Raw genomic sequence first — 19,263 nt, 5'->3', positions numbered from 1 at the left:
CGACCATGCAGCGTTTAAAGCTTGGAAGTACTGACATTACTTTGAGTTTGATTCCATAAAAAGTGACAAAAACATTAGCGTCCACTGTACACTCTGCGTAGGAAGAAAACTTCTTTCTACAGCGAAAAAAATTAAATTTCAAATCTGAACAAGCACCTAGCATGCTGCCACGGGAATGTGAAATTCAGAGAAACCCCCTGATCCCCCCCACTGACATGACCGCAAACCTCCACCGGCCCCACTCCTGCTAAACAGGTGAAAATAGATTTAAGAGCGACAGGACTCAGTGTCGCTGAATCTTTGATTTAATTTATTTTTTGCTGTGTTTTACTTGCATCTATTTGAAAGAGTGAGTGTAAACATAAAAAAAAGATTTAATTTTATATGCTGGAATAAGCGGAAAATAGGTTTAAATGTTAAACAAATTTCTTCCAGTCAGAGAATGTTGCATATAATTAAATTTTTGCTTGATGCAATGTGCATAGAGTTAAAGGATTAACAAGTTTTAAAAAGAGACTTTTTCATTTGATTCAATTTTATATGAATGATTATGCAGAAAAAATACAATTGGGCTGAAAGGTCTATTGCTTTATTATATATTCATGTTATGTATCATGTTTTTAAAAAGTAACCAAGTAGTAAAGTAACTAATTACTTTTGAAAATAAGTAATCAGTAAATAGCGACTAATTACTTTTTTCAAGTAACTTGACCAACACTGGTGGTCACCCTGCCAGACAGGTAGATGGCATGGACCCAAGTTTGTGAATGCTATAACTTGAGAGTGAGGCAATGTAAGAGTTTCAAGTTCACCATAGGTGTATCTACTAAAAATCTCAGATGTGTTTAAAACTCAGTGACAATGACCTTGGCGAAGGTCACTGAGTTTTCAGGAAATCGTGTGAGGCAGCACAGGATTTTGAAATTAATGGCATTTGATGCCGCCAGTATTTTATTTGTTTGAAACATTTGCATGGACGGCTCTGCTATACACCTTGCTTGTGACAGCTCCGTTGACGCTACCATTTTTCTTTTGTTTGTCCACTGCAGCAGCTGAATCACCCCAATGTAATCAAGTACCTTGATTCTTTTATTGAAGAAAATGAGCTCAACATTGTTCTGGAGCTTGCGGATGCTGGAGATCTGTCCCAGATGATAAAGGTCAGAAAACCCTATGACTCGTTCAAATCTCAGTCAAAGATCAGAGGAAATGTTTTATTGTGAATTCAACAACTCGAGAACGATGCAACATAGGATTTTGAAATTGATGTCATAGGTGTGTTTACTAATAGGCTGAGGGATAGTGCTAGGAGTTGCCAATATTTTTCCACTTCCTTGATTAACTTTTTGTATATAAATGGCCCTGAGTATTCCTGTGATCATTTGAATTTATGCTTGCATTTTGGATACAGTTATTACTTAGTATGTAATTTATCAAATCACATATAAAAATCGATTGTTAATTAATAAGCTCATATATAATAAAAGTCTAAAGAAGTGATTTAAATATTTAAGTGCACATTAATTTCAAATATATAATGGTAAAGACATGAGCTCATTGTTTGTGAAGGTGTTAATAAAGATTTAATGAATATTTGTGTGGCCTCATTTAAAGTGAGGACTATTTTTGCCTTGTAAAGTATTTATAAATAAAGTCTCAGCTATCTTCATTTTACGTCCCCACATGAAAGCTAGGCAAACAGGGTGGAGGACAGTAACAATTTGATCCGGATTGGAATGAAAAGGACACCAGGCAGAGGTGTTTAACACAAAATAAGGCTTTATTATAACCAATAAACCAATAACCATATAAACAGTATCAACAGAAAGAGGCAGCAACACTGCTTTGACAATAAATCAGACAGACCAATCCAAGGAAAAGGAGGCTGCTTCACCTATGTTTGTGTGTGTGTAAAAGCTAGACAAAACACTTAAAGTGCTAGGAATAAAGAGCTGAAAGTGTGTTTATATGATTGAGGGATAGTTAGAGCAATAATATTGTGTCATTGTTCTAACATGTAGAATTAGATTAGTTACACTTCTTCCTTCTTTCTGTTCAGTACTTCAAGAAGAAGAGACGACTTATCCCAGAGAGAACAATTTGGAAATATTTTGTGCAACTCTGCAGCGCTCTGGAGCACATGCATTCACGCAGAGTAATGCACCGTGGTAAACAACTCCACTTTGCATTTTTACCATGCACACCTCATCTCCATTGCCATCATTATGCTGATGTAGTTAATCTGCTCAAACACCTCAGTTGTTGTGCATTCATATCTTCCTAACCTTCTTTCTTTTGTCAGTCAAAATTAAAATACAAGGAACTGATATGTACAGGTGTATCCAGCAATTGGGAATAATAACATGTTACATGGTGTTAAAATAAAAAGAATCTCTTTCCAAAGGAAAAAACAATTTGCAAAATGTTGGATCCTGTTGTTATTTGCACGCCCAAAACTATTTTGGTATGGAGTTTGTATTTTAATACTGTGGTACTTGCCAGGTTGGAAAAGATTTAGGCCAAAAAGCAGAATCTGATTGTCAGAGAAGTTGTGATTTTTATATTGATAATGATGCTTTCCATTAAAATTAAAAAAGAAAATCACAGTAAGGTGTCAGTTTCACTGAAAATCAGATTATGCTTTTTGGCCTACCTAAATCTTTTTAAATCTGATTTTCAAAGAAATTGTGATTTTGTTTTTCTATTTTAATGGAAAGTATTGTTAAATAGAAAAATAACAGCACAGACCAAACATTTCTAATATCCCCCCAAAACCAAGCAAAGTTGAATTGGTTTGTGACGTAATTACAGCAGTTTTCACTGGACGCGGTAAATGTTGGAGCTGTAACTTGTCTGTAAACAGGAAACGGCATGGTTCTTTCTCAAAATTGAATTAGCCATAAGCACACCTCTCATAGTTGCAGGAAATCAACTACTGTGTGTAGAGTGTATATAATGTCACTATATTCTTGGGTTTAGAACAGAATTGCAGTGTATTTGCAATGAATGTCAATGTGTGCATGTGTTTAAACCAGATATCAAGCCAGCCAACGTGTTTATAACAGCCACCGGGGAGGTAAAACTGGGAGACCTTGGACTAGGACGCTTCTTCAGTTCCAAGACCACTGTAGCACATTCTTTAGGTGACGCACACACACAACACACGTTTATGCACAATTTCTATGTTGTGCATAATTTTCTGTCAGATCAGCTCTTGATTCAGGCATGCAGATCATATAGAACACAGAATTAAATATTTTAGTGACGAAAATGGAAACTGTGTAAAACAAAAATCTAAACAAAGATATCTTGGGGGTGTGGTAATAAAAAAATAAAAAAATAAACAATTCACTGTCGTATGTGTTTTCCTACTATAAGGTTTAACACTTAAACTACTGCATAAATAGTGTTTTCATCTTTTTCATTTATGCACAAAATGACAAGTCTGTTGTTTTCTGTGTGTCAGTGGGAACACCTTACTACATGTCACCCGAGAGAATCCATGAGAATGGCTACAATTTTAAGTCAGATATCTGGTCCCTGGGCTGTCTTCTGTATGAGGTAGGTCCAAAGACACTTTGACTTTTTCATTGTGTTTATAGTGAATGATTCAACAGAAAATGACTTTCTTACCCTGGAAAAAAGAAAACCAAGCTTGTGGTGCCTGTTGGCTGATTAGTGCCAGGGTGCTCGGCGGAAATGTAAATAAAAAAAAACAAACGTTTCAACTTTAAACCCAGAGGTGGGATCTTATAAATAAGCTTAAACGTTTTCTTTTATTTACACTTCCGCCGAGCACCCTGGCACGAGAATAGAGACCTCTCTGAACACCACAATGTTACTTGAACTCTGGTCAGGAATAATATTTCACTTGTAGGTAGTGCCAACCAAGCTAATTCATTTTTCTTCTTTCCTTATCCCTTATCCCTCTTTGCTCCAGATGGCTGCACTGCAGAGTCCATTTTATGGGGACAAGATGAACCTTCTGTCCCTCTGTCAGAAGATAGAGCAGTGTGATTACCCCCCTCTCCCCACGGACCATTACTCTGATAAGGTAAAGTAATACAAAGCCACGTTTGGTTTTGATTTGAATTTGAGTTTCATTAACTTTTTGGTTTATTATGTTGCTAGTTTTATTTTTCTGTTTGGCAAAAAAGGTGTACAGAGCCTCGCAGGGGCCATATGAAGAATACATAGGTCCTTATATTGAGCCCTTGAAAAGCTATTCCATGAAAGCTAATACAGTTTGTTTCAACATGTTAGTTGTTCACACAAGATAAGTGAATATATGGAGAGGGAGCCTACCTTCTCCACTCGCACTGATATTGGTAAACTTGGACAGATAATCATAGATTTGACCTTCCCTGATAACACACAAGCGCAATGCTGTTGAAACAGTGGCTCATTCCAGTCATTGTAAGTTAAAAGGTTTAGACAGCATAATGTGTGGTATTTTGCAATATAAAGAAAGTACTATATTTGCCCTTGCATTTCTTTCTGTGTCTGTGGTCTTACTGACCACAGAAAGTGCTTTAGCTACAAGCCACATTTAATACATTCATACAGTGTAATATTTTTTAAATTTTAAACACAACCTCATAACTTTGGTTAATTTAGTATACCAGTTAACCTAAGGTGCATAACTTTGGACTGTGAGAGGCAGGCACAGGGAGAGTATGTATAATCGACACTGAAAGCAGTCTAGGGCGTCACAAGATGATGAGCGTGGAGAATAGCGTGCGCTGCTGCATCTCGACTGTGCCTATAAAATTATGTTTAGCATGACTGAACAATTCTGAGAACATGGCCTGTGGGTAAAGTGAACTCTCAAGTCCTACTTTACTACTACTTACTTTAGCTCCTTCTCTGAATGTGGTGATTTTTGTTCTGTAAAATAGCCCTGAAGCATGTGTCCTTTTGCTTACACCAATTTATGCACAGCGTAGTTTGTTTTGTTTTTTTGTTTTTTAAAAGCTGAAATAACAGCCTCATGCTTTTTGCAGCTGCGTGACCTGGTCAGCATGTGCATCAACCCAGACCCGGACCAGAGGCCTGACATTGTCTTTGTGCTGCAGTTTGCAAAACAGATGCACATGTGGACTTCCAGCACCTGAGTGACACTTTCAAGCCCTCTTCTCTGCTCAATTTGAGGCTTTCCACTTACTATGTGCCTGTCCTTGCAGAAGCAAGTTTGCCCTTACCTCATCTTAGCAGACTGTAACCTTGGAAATACTGTGATGTATCTTTTCAGTCATGGAAGATGTGAAGAGGTACATGGGTATACTCACGGAAAACAAAAGTGAGAGGTAACCGTATGTCTGCCTGTTTCTTTAGCTGAGAACATAGCCAAAAGAGCTGTGTCTCCCTCTGATGACAGATTCCTCAAATAAGAGTTGCATTCCCAGTTCAACCGTGTCTTCCTGTGTAGTAGGGCTGGGCAGTTTGAATATTTGTCATGTCGTCTACTATAATCATATCATACATGTTTTTATACATTGTAAAGTACCTCATTTAGTGTTCAAAATGGACAGCTAATAAATGCCTATTCTCAGAAAAAAACAACAACGAAAGAATGCAGGGGAAACTGAAATTGAAGTGAAATCATAAAATAAAAATAGTTTTATGATCAGATGAAGCGTAGCTAGTTAATATTGCCTTTTACAAACAGTGGAGAGCTCAGTTAGCACTTCTGGAATATAAATATAGATAAATCTCACACAGGTTATTCTATTTAAGCTGCTTGGGCCTTGCTGCTCGTTGCAACCCATCTCCAACTCCTTTTTTTCATCTTATTCTTATGTGAAATAATCAGTGCTTGCGTGTTGGCACTGATGCCTGATCTGTTTGTGCTGAAAACCTTTTAAGGTTTTTGTTGTGGGAAAGGCAGGAGGTCATCCACGAATAAGGCCAGAAATTGAAAATGACTCCAAATGGAATAACAATCCTATTTTAACTGAGAAGTTCCTGACAGAACTGTGGCTGAAAGCTTAAAGAAGTAGCCAGGTTTATGGGATTATTCAATAATCACTTATAATAATGTTTTCTCATGGATGTCACATTCATTCACCTGTGGACAAGCAGCTGAGCACCCACAGTGTTTCTGCCTTTTCTGATTCAGTATATTCTCTAAGTCTATGAAAGCCCTAAGAACAATTTGGGAAGTTTTCTTAAGGGCAGTTCTCCATCATGTAGTGATTTATACATTTTCCCTGCTTAAAGACCTGGTGAAGGATCAAATCTTGTTAGGGTTGCATCCAGTGTATAAATTTGTGAAATCAAATATGTGGAGCTGTCTGTTGTGCAAACCCCCTATGAATGAAGAAGCAGTCAAAAGAAGATGTTGCTTCTGACTGAGGACAGTTTGTCATGTATGTATCTAAAGGTTGCCACCAGTGGCTCAAATCTGAAAGTGAACTTACATATTCATAGAACTTTCCAATCATATGTTGAGCTTTAAAGACTGAGTTACCACTGAATTTCTTGGATCAAGCCTTGTGAAGTCAAATGTGGCCGTATTTTAATTTTATGAGTTGGGAAATCATGTTGTGTCCACCTTATAAATCTCACTTTACTCTCCTTTTATCTGTGCTTTGGTTTCCACAGGTTTCAAAAAGAAACATTTGAAGCTGTTTCAGTTCCCCACTGTGTTCACATGCTGGTCTGTTATCCTCAGCATCTTAAAGCTTTACTACTTTACAAGTAGTTAAGTTCTGTCAGTCAATACCCAAGTTCCTGTTAAGACTACATTTGATTTAGTTGGTTTAATTTGCGTTGTCACATTAAAACTGATGGAACAATAGAATCAAGAATCAGATGATGGTGAAAGACAAATGTTGTGTTGCTGGGAGGAGCAGTCATGGAACTGTGAGAACTTATTTAACTCCATCCTGTTAAATTTTGTTTATATCACATTCTGTCAGCCCTGCAAACCAAAGACATAGAACAAAGGTGACTAAATGAAAAATACAAGTTATAAATGACTACCAAACTGCACTGATAATTGGCTGAAAGTATAAAATCGGCTCTGGCTGAACCTCTGAAATCTCAGAATTTACAAAAAAACAAAACAAATACATCATCATGTGCCCAATTGGCATTCACCACAGAGCACCACATAGGGCACCCATTTAGTTCACAAATGAAACAGGTTCACAGTGAACAATGTGACAGGCATGAATAGGTCTAGATGGTGGCAGACCTGTCAGTTCTGATATTCTCTGCTGAATTCCAGTTGAGCCACATGATAATTGTGAGTGAGCAGTAAAAGAAATTGGCTCTAATGCCATTAATTGCCTAAATGTTTCTTTGTGTTGTTGCTCGGTCACTGTGAACTGAATAGCCATATGTGCTCCACCACATAAACTCAAAAACCTTACCAGCCCCAATCAGCTCCATAGATAATTATATTTAGAGATCTGGAGTTTGTTTGTGTTTTTATTATTATTATTATTAAATGTTTACATTTTGCATATCTGCAGTTTTGGGAAAGAAAAAGTGCTTCATGCCACAGTTTGAGTAAAGGAGAACAAATCAAACACACACAGAAATTAATCTGGAATTGATACTGTCGTGGTGAGTGTTGCTCCAGTGGCGTTGTAGTTTTGTGTTGATTGTATGAGAATGCAGTCATGGTCTGCTTCTAATTTATAAATTTGGACCAATCTTGCTGTGAAACTGTAAACACCATAAACATTAGATGCTGTGAAAATGAATGAATGAATGAATTGCGCGATGTTTTTGAAATACATGTATTAGATGCACAGAGTGAGAGCTTACCGTTTTCATCTTGTTTAAATAACTTGTATCTTCATCTTCCATCTACCATGCTTATCAATCGTCTCCAAAGCATTGTGCCATTATGTTTATGTTGACTGTGCTTTTCTGTGCAAAGTGATATTAAATTCAGTTCAGTCATATTTCTTTTGATGTAAAGCTTTGCTTTTAACTTAATCACACTGAAACCTGCAGCAGATTTCAATGTGAGGATGAATATGTTTGCTGTAGGTGAATTAAATTTTTTTTAAAAATATGTTGGTTTAAATTCATCAACATCCCTCATTCATAACTGTCAGAATCCTGAAAACACGAGTTTGCTAGAGTAGCAACAATCTTTCATGGTAGCTAATCAAGACTTTGCTATAATTTTCTTGAATATCTTCCTTTATCCTTCAGCGCCCTAACAGGTACACACACAAGTTTTGTAGTTTATTATCGTTTAGACCCGGAGTTTACCCAGTTTCTGTCTGATCTTTGAGACTTTTTGTCTGAAAATTAAATTAATATCTTGAAATATTTTTATATTATTTTAGGGTTTTTAGCCTTACTTCAGAAAGTGACTTGAGGCAACTGTTGTTGAGATTTGGCGTTATATAAATTGAATTGAGCTGAACCTAAATGAATATAGGAAAATCCACAATTGTCACAGGAATTGTCATTACAGTAATGATAAAAACTTGTTTTCTAGTTTGGTGTCTTTGACTCCAGTAGGCATACATGTAGTATGCCTAATTTTGATTTGACTTGACGAAACAGTCCTTAAGGTATGATGTGATGTCTGGCACCAAGATGTTTGCAAGAGATCCTTACGTCCTGTAAGTTGTGAGGTGAGGGCTTCATGAATTTAACTTATTTTGCCTAGCACATCCCACAGATCCTCATTTGGATTGAAATCTGGAGAATTTGGAGGTCAACACCTCAGTCCTCAAAGTTGTTCTCAAACCAATCCTGGACCATTTTTGCATTTGCTTTATGCCAGGGTGCGTTATCTTGCTGAAGGAAGCCACAGCTGTCAGGGAACGCCATTTCCATGAAAGCATGTAGATGCTTTGCAGCAATGATTAGGTAGGTGGCACACACGGGGAAGAGAAAATGTGGCTGATCAGACAAGATTATGTGTTTTTGTTGCTCCCTGCTCGAAGTTCTGTTGCTCGCATGCCCATTGTTGGCGGTGGACGGGCCGGCATGGGTCTGTGGTTATGCAGCCAACAAACTATGATGCACTGTGTATTTTTACACATTTCTATCAGACCTGACAATAAATTTTAAGTGATTTGAGCTACAATAACTCTTCTGTTGGATCAGACCACATGGGGCAGCTTACATTTCCAATGTGCATCAGTGAGCCCCATGACCCTGAACTGGTTCACCACTGTTCCTTTCTCTGACCACTTTTGATAGATACTGATCAACTTATTGTTGAATGCCTGAGCCAATCCTAGATGCCGTAGAGCAAAAGGTGGGATACTTCCTGGTCGCAGGACTAACACAGAGAGACAGACAACCATTCCTTACTACGACCAATTTAGAGGCTTCAATTAACCTAGCCCCACAAACTGCATGCCTTTGGGCTGTGGGAGTAAGCTGGAGAACCAAGAGAAAAGCCACTCAGATGGGGAGAATATGCAATACATAAAGGTCCCAAGGAGATGGTGGATTTGAACCCAAGACCTGGCAATAGTGCTACTTTCTCACTGTGCTGGCCCTTACTAGTTTTTAAAATGATTTGATTGATTTATTGATTGATTGATTGGTAATTTATTTCAACATGTGAACAATATACAAGTACATTTAGAAAAGAAATAAGAGAGAAAAAAATACTATACAAATTACATACAAAAAACCATTCTGATTAATTTACATGTTGAAAGGGAGTGGGAAGAAGTATACACTTATTTAATCCCACCCCTTTGCCATAAATTATCAGTGAATATTTAGTCAGCTTCCTTACTGATATAATTTGTAATAAAAATAGTGAACAGATTTCTGATATACTATATACTATAATATCACATCATGAATTTTTTGTTTGTTTGTTTTTAAATAGAGACATTCACTTAATTTAAATATTTTCCTTTTCTTTATAGATCGAGAAGATCATATTTTTATAACTCTTTTTGAACAGTTTTATGTTTGGACATTGCTTTAATTCCATATTCAGACTGTTCCATAGTTTCACTCCATGAACAGAAACACAAAAGCCTTTTCTTGTAGTACGTACCTTCATTGTTTTGAAGTTACAAAAAACCCTTAAATTATAACTTCCTTCTTTCAAAAAAAACATACTCTGAATATTACCTGGCAGTTCTTTATTTTTTGCTTTGAATAGAATTTGTGCTGTTTGGAATTTCACTATATCGTCAATTTTCAATATTTCAGACTGCAAAAATAGTGAGTTTGTATGTTCCCTATAACCTGCATTGTGGATGATTCGAATTGCTTTTTTTTGAAGAGTAAAAAGTGAATGTAATGTGGTTTTATAGTTATTGCCCCAGACCTCTGCACAATAGCTTAAGTATGGTGAAACCAGTGAACAGTAGAGAATATGAAGTGATGTTCTGTCGAATACCTGTTTTGCCTTGTTTAGTACTGCAATGCTTCGTGATACTTTGGAATGAATATATCTTACGTGAGCTCTCCAGTTAAGTTTTTCATCTATTATTACCCCCAGAAATTTATTTTCACTGACTCTTTCAATATCAACACCATTTATTTGAATCTTTGCATTTGTATTTAAACTACTATTTCCAAATAACATCAGTTTAGATTTATTCAAATTTAATGATAATTTGTTTTTATCAAGCCAGAACTTCACTTTACTTATTTCATTAGTCATATCCTCCAATAAATTCTGCAGATCATCACCAGAGCAAAAAATGTTTGTATCGTCAGCAAAGAGAACCATTTTTAATACTTTGGACACTTTACAGATGTCGTTAATGTACAAGTTGAAGAATTTTGGACCCAAAACTGACCCTTGGGGTACACCACAAGCAATGTCCATACATAAGGAGCAACCACCATTTATTTTCACAAACTGCTTTCTGTCACTTAAATAACTCCGGACCCAATCTAAAACTACCCCTCTGACACCATAACGTTCCAGTTTTCTTATTAATATATCATGATCTATAGTGTCAAATGCCTTTGTCAAGTCTATGAATAACCCAGCCACATATTGCTTTTTGTCTATGGAATTTGTGATGTATTCTATTGAATCTAATAGTGCCGATGATGTTGATCTGCTTGATCTGAATCCGTACTGACTCTCAGTGAGTAGTTTATGTTTATCTATAAATTTTTCCAGTCTGTTTTTAAACAGTTTTTCAAGAACTTTTGAGAATTGAGGTAGTAAAGAGACAGGCCTGTAGTTTGTGAAATGGTGTTTGTTTCCAGATTTGTATAGAGGTATAACTTTTGCTATTTTCATTCTGTCTGGAAATCGACCAGTTTGAAATGATAAATTACAGATGTATGTAAATGGTTTTATAATAGCCTCAATGACTCTTTTAACCACTATCATATCAATATCATTACAATCCAAAGATTTGTGATTTTTACATTTTTTGACAATTTCAAGAACTTCATTTTCATCAACGGCTGTGAGAAACATAGAATATGGATTTCTGTCAATCAGTGTATCGGGTTTTTCCTGTGCTTTCCCAGGATGAGTGATTGTTCTTGCTAAATTTGGTCCAGCAGTTACAAAGAATTCATTGAGACTATTTGCCACAACATCCATATTGTATTCTTCATGGTCATTACAAATGAAATACTTGGGATAGTTCTTTTGTCCAGTCCCACATTTTATAACACTGTTCAGGATTTCCCATAATCTTTTATTATTATTTCTATTTATATCATTGCTTCTTATAGTATTCCTTTTTACTAAATCTAAGTATATTAGTTAACCTATTTTTATATCTTTTGTATCTGATTTCAGCATCTTTAGTTCTCGTTCTTAAGAACTCTCTGTATAGAGCATTTTTCTTTATACATGCATTTTGCAGACCTTTTGTTATCCATGGACAGTCCATATATTTCTGTTTCCTACTATATTGCTTTATTGGACAGTTGGTATTGTACAGTAATGTAAATATTCTAAGGAATTTATTATAAGCACTATTAACGTCCTGTTCCTGATATACTTCACCCCAGTTTTCCTTCAATAAATCTTTTTTAAATGCATTCATTCTTTCTTCTGTTCTTACTCGTCTGTACTCTTTTTTTACTGTCCATTTTATTGATCTTGTAATTCCTATCATAGATTGTAAAAATTGGAAGATGGTCACTTATGTCGTTAATCAGGAGTCCACTTACAGTCTTATTTTCAATGTCATTTGTAAAAATGTTGTCTATGAGAGTTGCACAATGTGATGTAATCCTGGTAGGTCTAGTAATTTTAGGGAATAGGTTCATACAGTGCATTGTGTTTATAAATTCCTCAGTGGTTTTATGTTTATTTGGGTTTAGCAAATCAATATTGAAGTCTCCACAAATGAAAACTTTTTTGCGAGCTATTTCAATAAATGTTTCTTCTATCCAGTCTTTAAATGTCTCAATACTACTACCTGGAGCTCTGTATATACAGCTAATGAGCACATTTTTACTTTTTTCTTTACAAATTTCAACTGTAATACATTCTAGTACATTATCTTTTTTTTTTTTTTCTTCCGCCTGTCCCATTTGGTTCTTTAGCCATCAGAATTGTTGTCTGAAGACCAACAAGGATACCCAATGGATTTACTTTGCCAAATGGATCATCGTGGCATTGCCGTATTGGTCCATTTGGTCGATCTTTGTTTTTATTATTTATTATATTTTATTTTCAGATGTTACAGACGGGACAGACATGAGTGAGAGATAGGAAAGGGAGGAAGGAAAGAGGAAGGAAAGGAAAAACAGAAGGGGAGAGGGACAGTGAGAAAGGGGGGGAGAAAAAAAATCTCCTGGATCACCTGTTGAGAGAAGAATAGAAAACAAGCAAAAAAAGACAAAAAAAAAAAAAGAAACAAAGCAACATACTAAACACAACACCATCGCATTAATCTAGCTAAGTGTAAACAGCAGTAAATACTAAATATTCAATGTTGTTGTGCAGCACGCAGGACAGATGTGCTTCGAAGTAGCAGCCAAGAAAGGTGTAATTTGGGTCTACGAGCAGTGAACACCCGTGTGCATACCTGTGTGGATCAGCGCGCTTGTATTCCAAAGGTTTCTCCATGTAATGATCTGCTAGGGAGTGTGGGGGGGCCACAGCCCCGTCCTCCAGGGTGTGAGGCAGGTATGGAGGAGATCAAAACTCCAGACATCCAGAGGCCCCCAGAACACAAGAAACCATGGAAGACCAACAGAGGGGCAGCCGCGCCACTGTTCCAGTAAGAGCTTTCTAGTACATTATCAATCACCATCGTCATCTTTTCCACCACATTAAATTTCAAGGATTTGTCCACATACAAGGCCACTCCTCCTCCTCCTTTGTTTCGCCTAGTTATAAATGTGAATTCATAACCCTCCAGTTCAAAGTCTGTTCCTTTTTCCATATTGATCCAAGTTTCTGATAAGGCAATGACACTAAATGGATGTGAAAACTGGTTAAGATATTCTTTGATATGACTAAAATTAGCATAGAGACTTCTACAGTTAAAGTGGATAATTGATAATTTATTCTCAGTTTTAATCCTCTGATTGTAGTCTTTATTTGTATAGTAGCAGCAATTGTTATTGTTAGATGAGAAAAAGTTGTTGTCTGGATCTATTTCATATTCCAAGTCATGTGTATTGTGATCCATATAGTTAAATGTTTTCAGTTCCAATTGATCATATTCTGCAACTGTCTGACTGATGCAGCTGATTCTTCCAGATGTATCTGAGTTCTAAATACACTCTCATATTATATAATCTTAACTAGAGATGGACCGATCCGATATTACGTATCGGTATCGGTCCGATACTGACCTAAATTACTGGATCGGATATCGGAGAAAAATAAAAAATGTAATCCGATCCATTAAATATCACGAAAGCACCTCACAAAACTTGCAACACGCCGTAACTCACCTCAGAACGTTAGCACGTCGGAGCAGTAGGCATCACGTGATAGAGCGGCTGTGGCATGCGGGACCTGTCGGTGGTCTGGATAGCATGTGGAGCTTCGCTAGCAACCTGGCATTTCATCTCCGACAAAGTTATCCCCGAGAGAAGTAAAGCAAGTGTGTAAGTCCATCTCTGAATGTTTGTAAAGCATTCCTGCGTTAAGCTTAACAAGCGACTGCCTCTCGCTCTCCGGCTGCTACTTCAATCATGAAACTGCTTAATGATCAGCTGATCGGCTTTTCTGTCGCGAGTCCGTCTGTCTTGTTTGTTTTTGGCCCACTTTGCACCAGAAAGAGGAAACCAGCGGCTGAACAACAGCAGCACGTTTAAGCTTGATAAGCTGTTGTTAGAATGTATTTAATATTACTTTCTACTCGAGGATCTTTTTCTACGTAGCTGACGCTGGTAACTGTGCAGGGGCGGATCTAGCAAAGTTTAGCCAGGGGGGCCGATAGGGCATGAACAGGGAAAAGGGGGCACAAAGACATACTTTTCTTTCTTACTCTCATTTAAAATGTCGAGCTTTTAATAAATAATTATCTGACACCCAAAGTTTTAATTTGATGTAAAATGAATAGAAGTCAATTACTGTATATAGTGACTATTAAGTCTAATATATATACCCTAGTAAGCTATAGTACTTTTTACTTTGGGATGGTACCATCTGTGCTGTCTGCAATTTTGTTGAAGAAAGATGCTGAATCTATTTAATATTTCTTGAAAAATAATTGATTTCTGTGCATTTTTTTCACACTTCATCAAATTAAGGTTGATTACGTCGATTAAGCATCATGAGGTGGAGCGTGAGGGGTGGTTCCCTATTTTTTATTTATTTATTTTTGTTGTTGCTGGGAGTTGGAACCCTATTAGTTAGGTTGCTTAATATTTACGCTAAGTACTCTTTAAAATACCAGAATAGTGAGGATGGTGTAGGTTTAAGTTTATTAGATTGATCAGTATTGCTGAACTATGAAATATTTTTTTTGTATACAGGTATAACAGAATAGCTTTAGTGTAGTTGTTTTAAACTTGAGTATGAACTTGCAGACTTGCAAAATGCAGCAAGATATTTTAAAAAACAGTTTCGTTGATTAAAAAACACTATATCGGATTCATATCGGTATCGGCAGATATCCAAATTTATGATATCGGTATCGGTATCGGACATAAAAAAGTGGTATCGTGCCATCTCTAATCTTAACACACAAAATATTACTTTTTTTCTGACAAAACTAATCAAAAATAAAGAAGCAGTGTGTGGAAAAATAACTAAACCCCTGCTTACAGAGGAAATAATAGGATAAGGAACAGCCAGCTAATCAAATGTCTCTTATTAAGAATAATAATACAAACAATAAGAATAACGTTATTGATCCCAGAATTTTTTCTGATGCTGCCTCTCCAACAGACTAGAAAAGCACACTTGTTGCTCAGTTATTCCAAGCACACCGCCACAGACTGATAGAACATCTGCAGCTGATGATAAAGGATTATTAGCAAGTGCAACTATCTATGACAGCCGTTGTCTTAGTTTGCTAGTCGGGAGCATTCAGAAGTGTGTTCATTATTAGTTGAAAAGATATCAGTAATGATCTTAGAGAAACGAAAACAATTTGAAGTCCAACATTCTACAGTGAGAAATATTATTCACAAACGCAATATTCAGAGAGACATCTGTCTGTGTGGTAAATATTAAAGTTCTTGACAGTAATTGGAAAAAGACTAAATAATTATTACTTGTTCAGAAGGGTTACTAGGAGCAAGACCCTTCACCATAAGAAGAACACATCAGCACAGCTTGAGTTTGCAAAGCTGTATCTCAGCAAACGATAAGACTTTTTAAACAAGTGGAAACTTTTGGCCAAGTTTGGAGAAAACCAAATGTAGCGTATCAGCACAAACATCTAATTCCAACTGTCAAGCACATTGGTGGAGGCATAATCTTTTGGCCTTGCTTTGCTCTGAGTCAACCATGAACTCCTCTGTATAGTATTCTAAGTAAAGTATTCTAGAGTAAAATGTGGGGCCATCTTTCCAACAACTAAAGCCTGGCTGAAACCGTGTCATGCAGCAGGAAATTATTCCCAGCACACCAGAAAATATACAACAGGGTGGCTAAAAAGAAAATAATCAGTGTGTTGCAACGGCCCAGTCAACATTAAGACCTAAACTTTGAAATGTTGTGGTGAGAGTTTAAGACAGTGGTCCCCAACCCCCGGGCCTCGGACCGGTACCGGTCCGCGAGAGTTGAGGCTCAGGTGTGAAATGTATAGTTTTCAGGGTTTTTATCGGTTTTCAGCGTTATTTTGTTATCGTTTTTATCGTTTACTCGGTTTTCCTGGATCTTTTCACGTGTGTTATGAATAAATCTTTTTTTCGGTACCAGTACTAGTTTTATTTTGTTGTATTTATCCGCAACACCTTAAAGGCCTGTCCATGAAAATATTGTCGGGCATAAACCGGTCCATGGCGCAAAAAAGGTTGGGGACCGCTGATTTAAGAGATCTCGGAATGCCCGGAAACCTCGATGAGCCTCAATGACATAAAGAAGAGTGTGCCAATTTTCATCCACAGGCATGTAAGAGACTGATAAAGTCATTAAGAAAATCATTACTTAAATATTTTGCTGCTATTTTTGAAGTATTTGAAGTATTTATTTATTTATTGTCATTGTCAAGAACAATGAAATTGCGTTTGGGGCTTCCATACAACCCAAAAAAAAGAAGAAAATAATAAATACCCCTTAAAACCCAAGTGTACATATTTAACCCAGTGTGACTCCAATGCAATAAGACAATCCTTAGCAATAATGTTCGTAGAAATTCAGACAAAGACCTGAGAAACATGACAAAATACAACAATGCAACCCATTCAATATTATTGTACTGTGAGATATGATATCAGATATGATAGTTATCTATTTAAGAAAGAGGGGGGGGGGCAGGAGGGGGAAGAGAATAAAGATATGATGCACCAATGCAGACCAGTTCATTGCTATGGTGGTTTCTATAAGCTCTTGAATCATGGTGTGTACTTCTTCATTTGACAAAAACTAAACCAAAAGGGCAGCATTATGTTAAAAACTGACACCCTGTAATATGTCACATGTTGTTCTTCATTTGAATTTAAATCATTTTGAACCCAGGTAAAGACCTGGTGATGGTCTGCAAAGGGTGTACTATCTTTTATTATTTTTTGACTATATCCAAATCAAAAATTACTCCATGGTTCCTCACATTGTACACAACTTTCCTGTTTTGGGGGGCTACTCACTTGTTTTAAAAAATAGGGACAACCTAAACGCTCCCCAAAAAATGAAGGCGAAACATATCTATCGCCCCTGGTGTTTGGGTGCAGTATAGGTCATAAACCCTGTCTCTTCCATGTGAGCGGATGGGACTAGGGTCAAGTCAACACAAACAAGGTCTCCTCAGATAAATTTTTCCCATAGATGCTTTATGCAATTATTTGTATTTAGTATGCTAGATGCTTGTATAGGCATTTGTATATAAGAGTATGCTTATGCATATGTGGATGCTGTTAGGAATAAAATTATTAAATAAAGCTGTTTTTGTGATTTTTATATACACATTCCAAGTGTGCTCATTAAGAGCTGGCACTCCGTGTAGTAAAGGTCAGAAGCATTAGTTCAGATTGATTGAATTGAACTATTGAGATTGATATGTTGAGTTGCAGTGGGATTGCAAATATGCTTATAGATCATAACTAGTTAAAGTCAGGGGGATATTTTTCTTGGCCAAGGGAGTGTGAACAGAATGTCTCAGACTTAGCTAGCAATTCTCAGCCTGTTATTTTCTACTTATTATCTAATATTAATACAGCAAGGTTAGGGAGCGAGGTGTTTTTCTTTCTGTCTTTTTCCAGGAAAAGGAGCAGGGTCGAGACGATGACTGAAGTGCAGAGGAATATCGAGTCAGAGACGACAGGACCGGCCGCATTGTTTTTCAGGAGAAGATAGTCAAAATAATATTTGTTTTTGTTGTGATATAGAACTGCATTACCCCATCATCATCGTCATCCCCTTTGTGAAGCAGATCGTTGGTTCACATTGATTCCAGCGTGCTGTAACTTGTAATTTCAACTGCTGAAACAAATTAAATCTTTTAAAAGACAGTCACTCTCCTGGATTCCTGAAGGAAAGAAACAAAGAAAACAATGTCTTGTAATCTTTTTACCTTTTTTTAAAACCATTTTTTGAGCACTTAATTTACACCTTAATTTACACCATGCTTTGTTTATGGTCACACAATTTTCAAAAATTGTGGAAACACCCCTGCTTCGCTTTCACCCTCTAGCTCATTAGGGTGGACACTCTCCCTCTCTAACTGGTTCGTTAAGGATCACTAGATTGCTAGGGTCTGCTCCTTACTACATAAAGCACATTGAAATGTGAAGTGTTGTAAAAGAGTACTATATAAACAAAATTGAATTGAAAACTGCATACTTGGAGGTGCATACTTCCATCTAGTAAATACACAGTAGGGAGTGTTCATCACTGCTACTTCTCTGGGCATCAGTACAGCTCGTATCTTTTCTTCCAATTGTTCTTCACTCTTTTCCCTTCTGAGAGTTGTAGTGCTTTGGTGAGAGCCACAATCTCTGGCACCTGATCTGAGGCTGGCTGTGTAATTTTTCCCTTTTCCGTTCCCTTTCTCTCCCCTGTAACAACATCAGTCTGTATACAAGGTGAGATCCGGATGCTCCAGTGGTTCAGTTCGTAGATCTGATGTAGATGCAGGTAATTCTTCATAATCTATTTCATCCTGTGTGTCATAATTATCCCTCTGGCTTCTGAGTATCACTGGCGAACCATATGACCAATCTTAGTCACTCATCCTCTCATTTCCTCAGGGCTGCTGAACTCCAATTGAAATCCCCTGATGTGGAGGAATCGGCATAGACCAGGGCCTCAACGACCATGTGCCCTCCTTACCTGAGATCTGTGGTTACATCCACTTTGGCAGTCATATTGGGCCAATTTGTCATTAACTTATTTAATCTCTTGGTCCCCTCCTTCAAAAAGGACCACCTTCTCTCTTCCTCACACTGTTCACCAGCATCCTGTTGTTTTTCCTTCCTCTGCATCAGGTTCTCCCATAGGTGTGACATCTATTATCCCTGAATTCAACTACTGCCTGAGCTGTAGACCAGCGTTCCCATGTGTGCTGTAATATTTAGGCAAACTCACACAATCAGGTAATTCTGGGTAAAGTTTGGGCACAGTACAAACTCCAGGTCTTGTAGTCAGCAGTCCAGTTCTTTGTTATGTGGTCTTCACCTTGAAACTTGTAGTCTGGACTTTTACTTAGTCCAGTAGCACATATCTACGGTCGTCACCATGTGCTCTCGCTTGATATCCATTTCATCCCT

The 19,263-nt window shown here is 37.1% G+C and overlaps 1 protein-coding gene across 2 annotated transcripts in view; it reads left to right on the top strand.

Annotated features, from left to right (window-relative positions):
- The window catches only part of nek6 (NIMA-related kinase 6), a 31,954-nt gene extending 23,726 nt beyond the window's left edge, over positions 1 to 8,228 (top strand). For both annotated transcript variants that reach the window (XM_085360080.1, XM_085360079.1), the window contains 6 exons: positions 1,050 to 1,160; positions 2,060 to 2,168; positions 3,036 to 3,143; positions 3,467 to 3,561; positions 3,941 to 4,054; positions 5,004 to 8,228. In XM_085360080.1, coding sequence (XP_085216206.1) covers positions 1,050 to 1,160; positions 2,060 to 2,168; positions 3,036 to 3,143; positions 3,467 to 3,561; positions 3,941 to 4,054; positions 5,004 to 5,114 — 648 coding nt within the window. In that variant the 3' untranslated portion in view covers positions 5,115 to 8,228. The remainder of the gene's footprint in view (positions 1 to 1,049; positions 1,161 to 2,059; positions 2,169 to 3,035; positions 3,144 to 3,466; positions 3,562 to 3,940; positions 4,055 to 5,003) is intronic.
- The last annotated feature ends 11,035 nt before the right edge of the window (positions 8,229 to 19,263 follow it).

This window comes from Diplotaxodon limnothrissa, linkage group LG7, assembly GCF_057381915.1.
Source record: "Diplotaxodon limnothrissa isolate DT_005_m linkage group LG7, D_limnothrissa_male_GT1.1, whole genome shotgun sequence".
Classification (NCBI taxonomy): domain Eukaryota; kingdom Metazoa; phylum Chordata; class Actinopteri; order Cichliformes; family Cichlidae; genus Diplotaxodon; species Diplotaxodon limnothrissa.
Note: the sequence above shows the minus strand (reverse complement) of the source record. Positions and strands in the feature narration are given on the sequence as shown.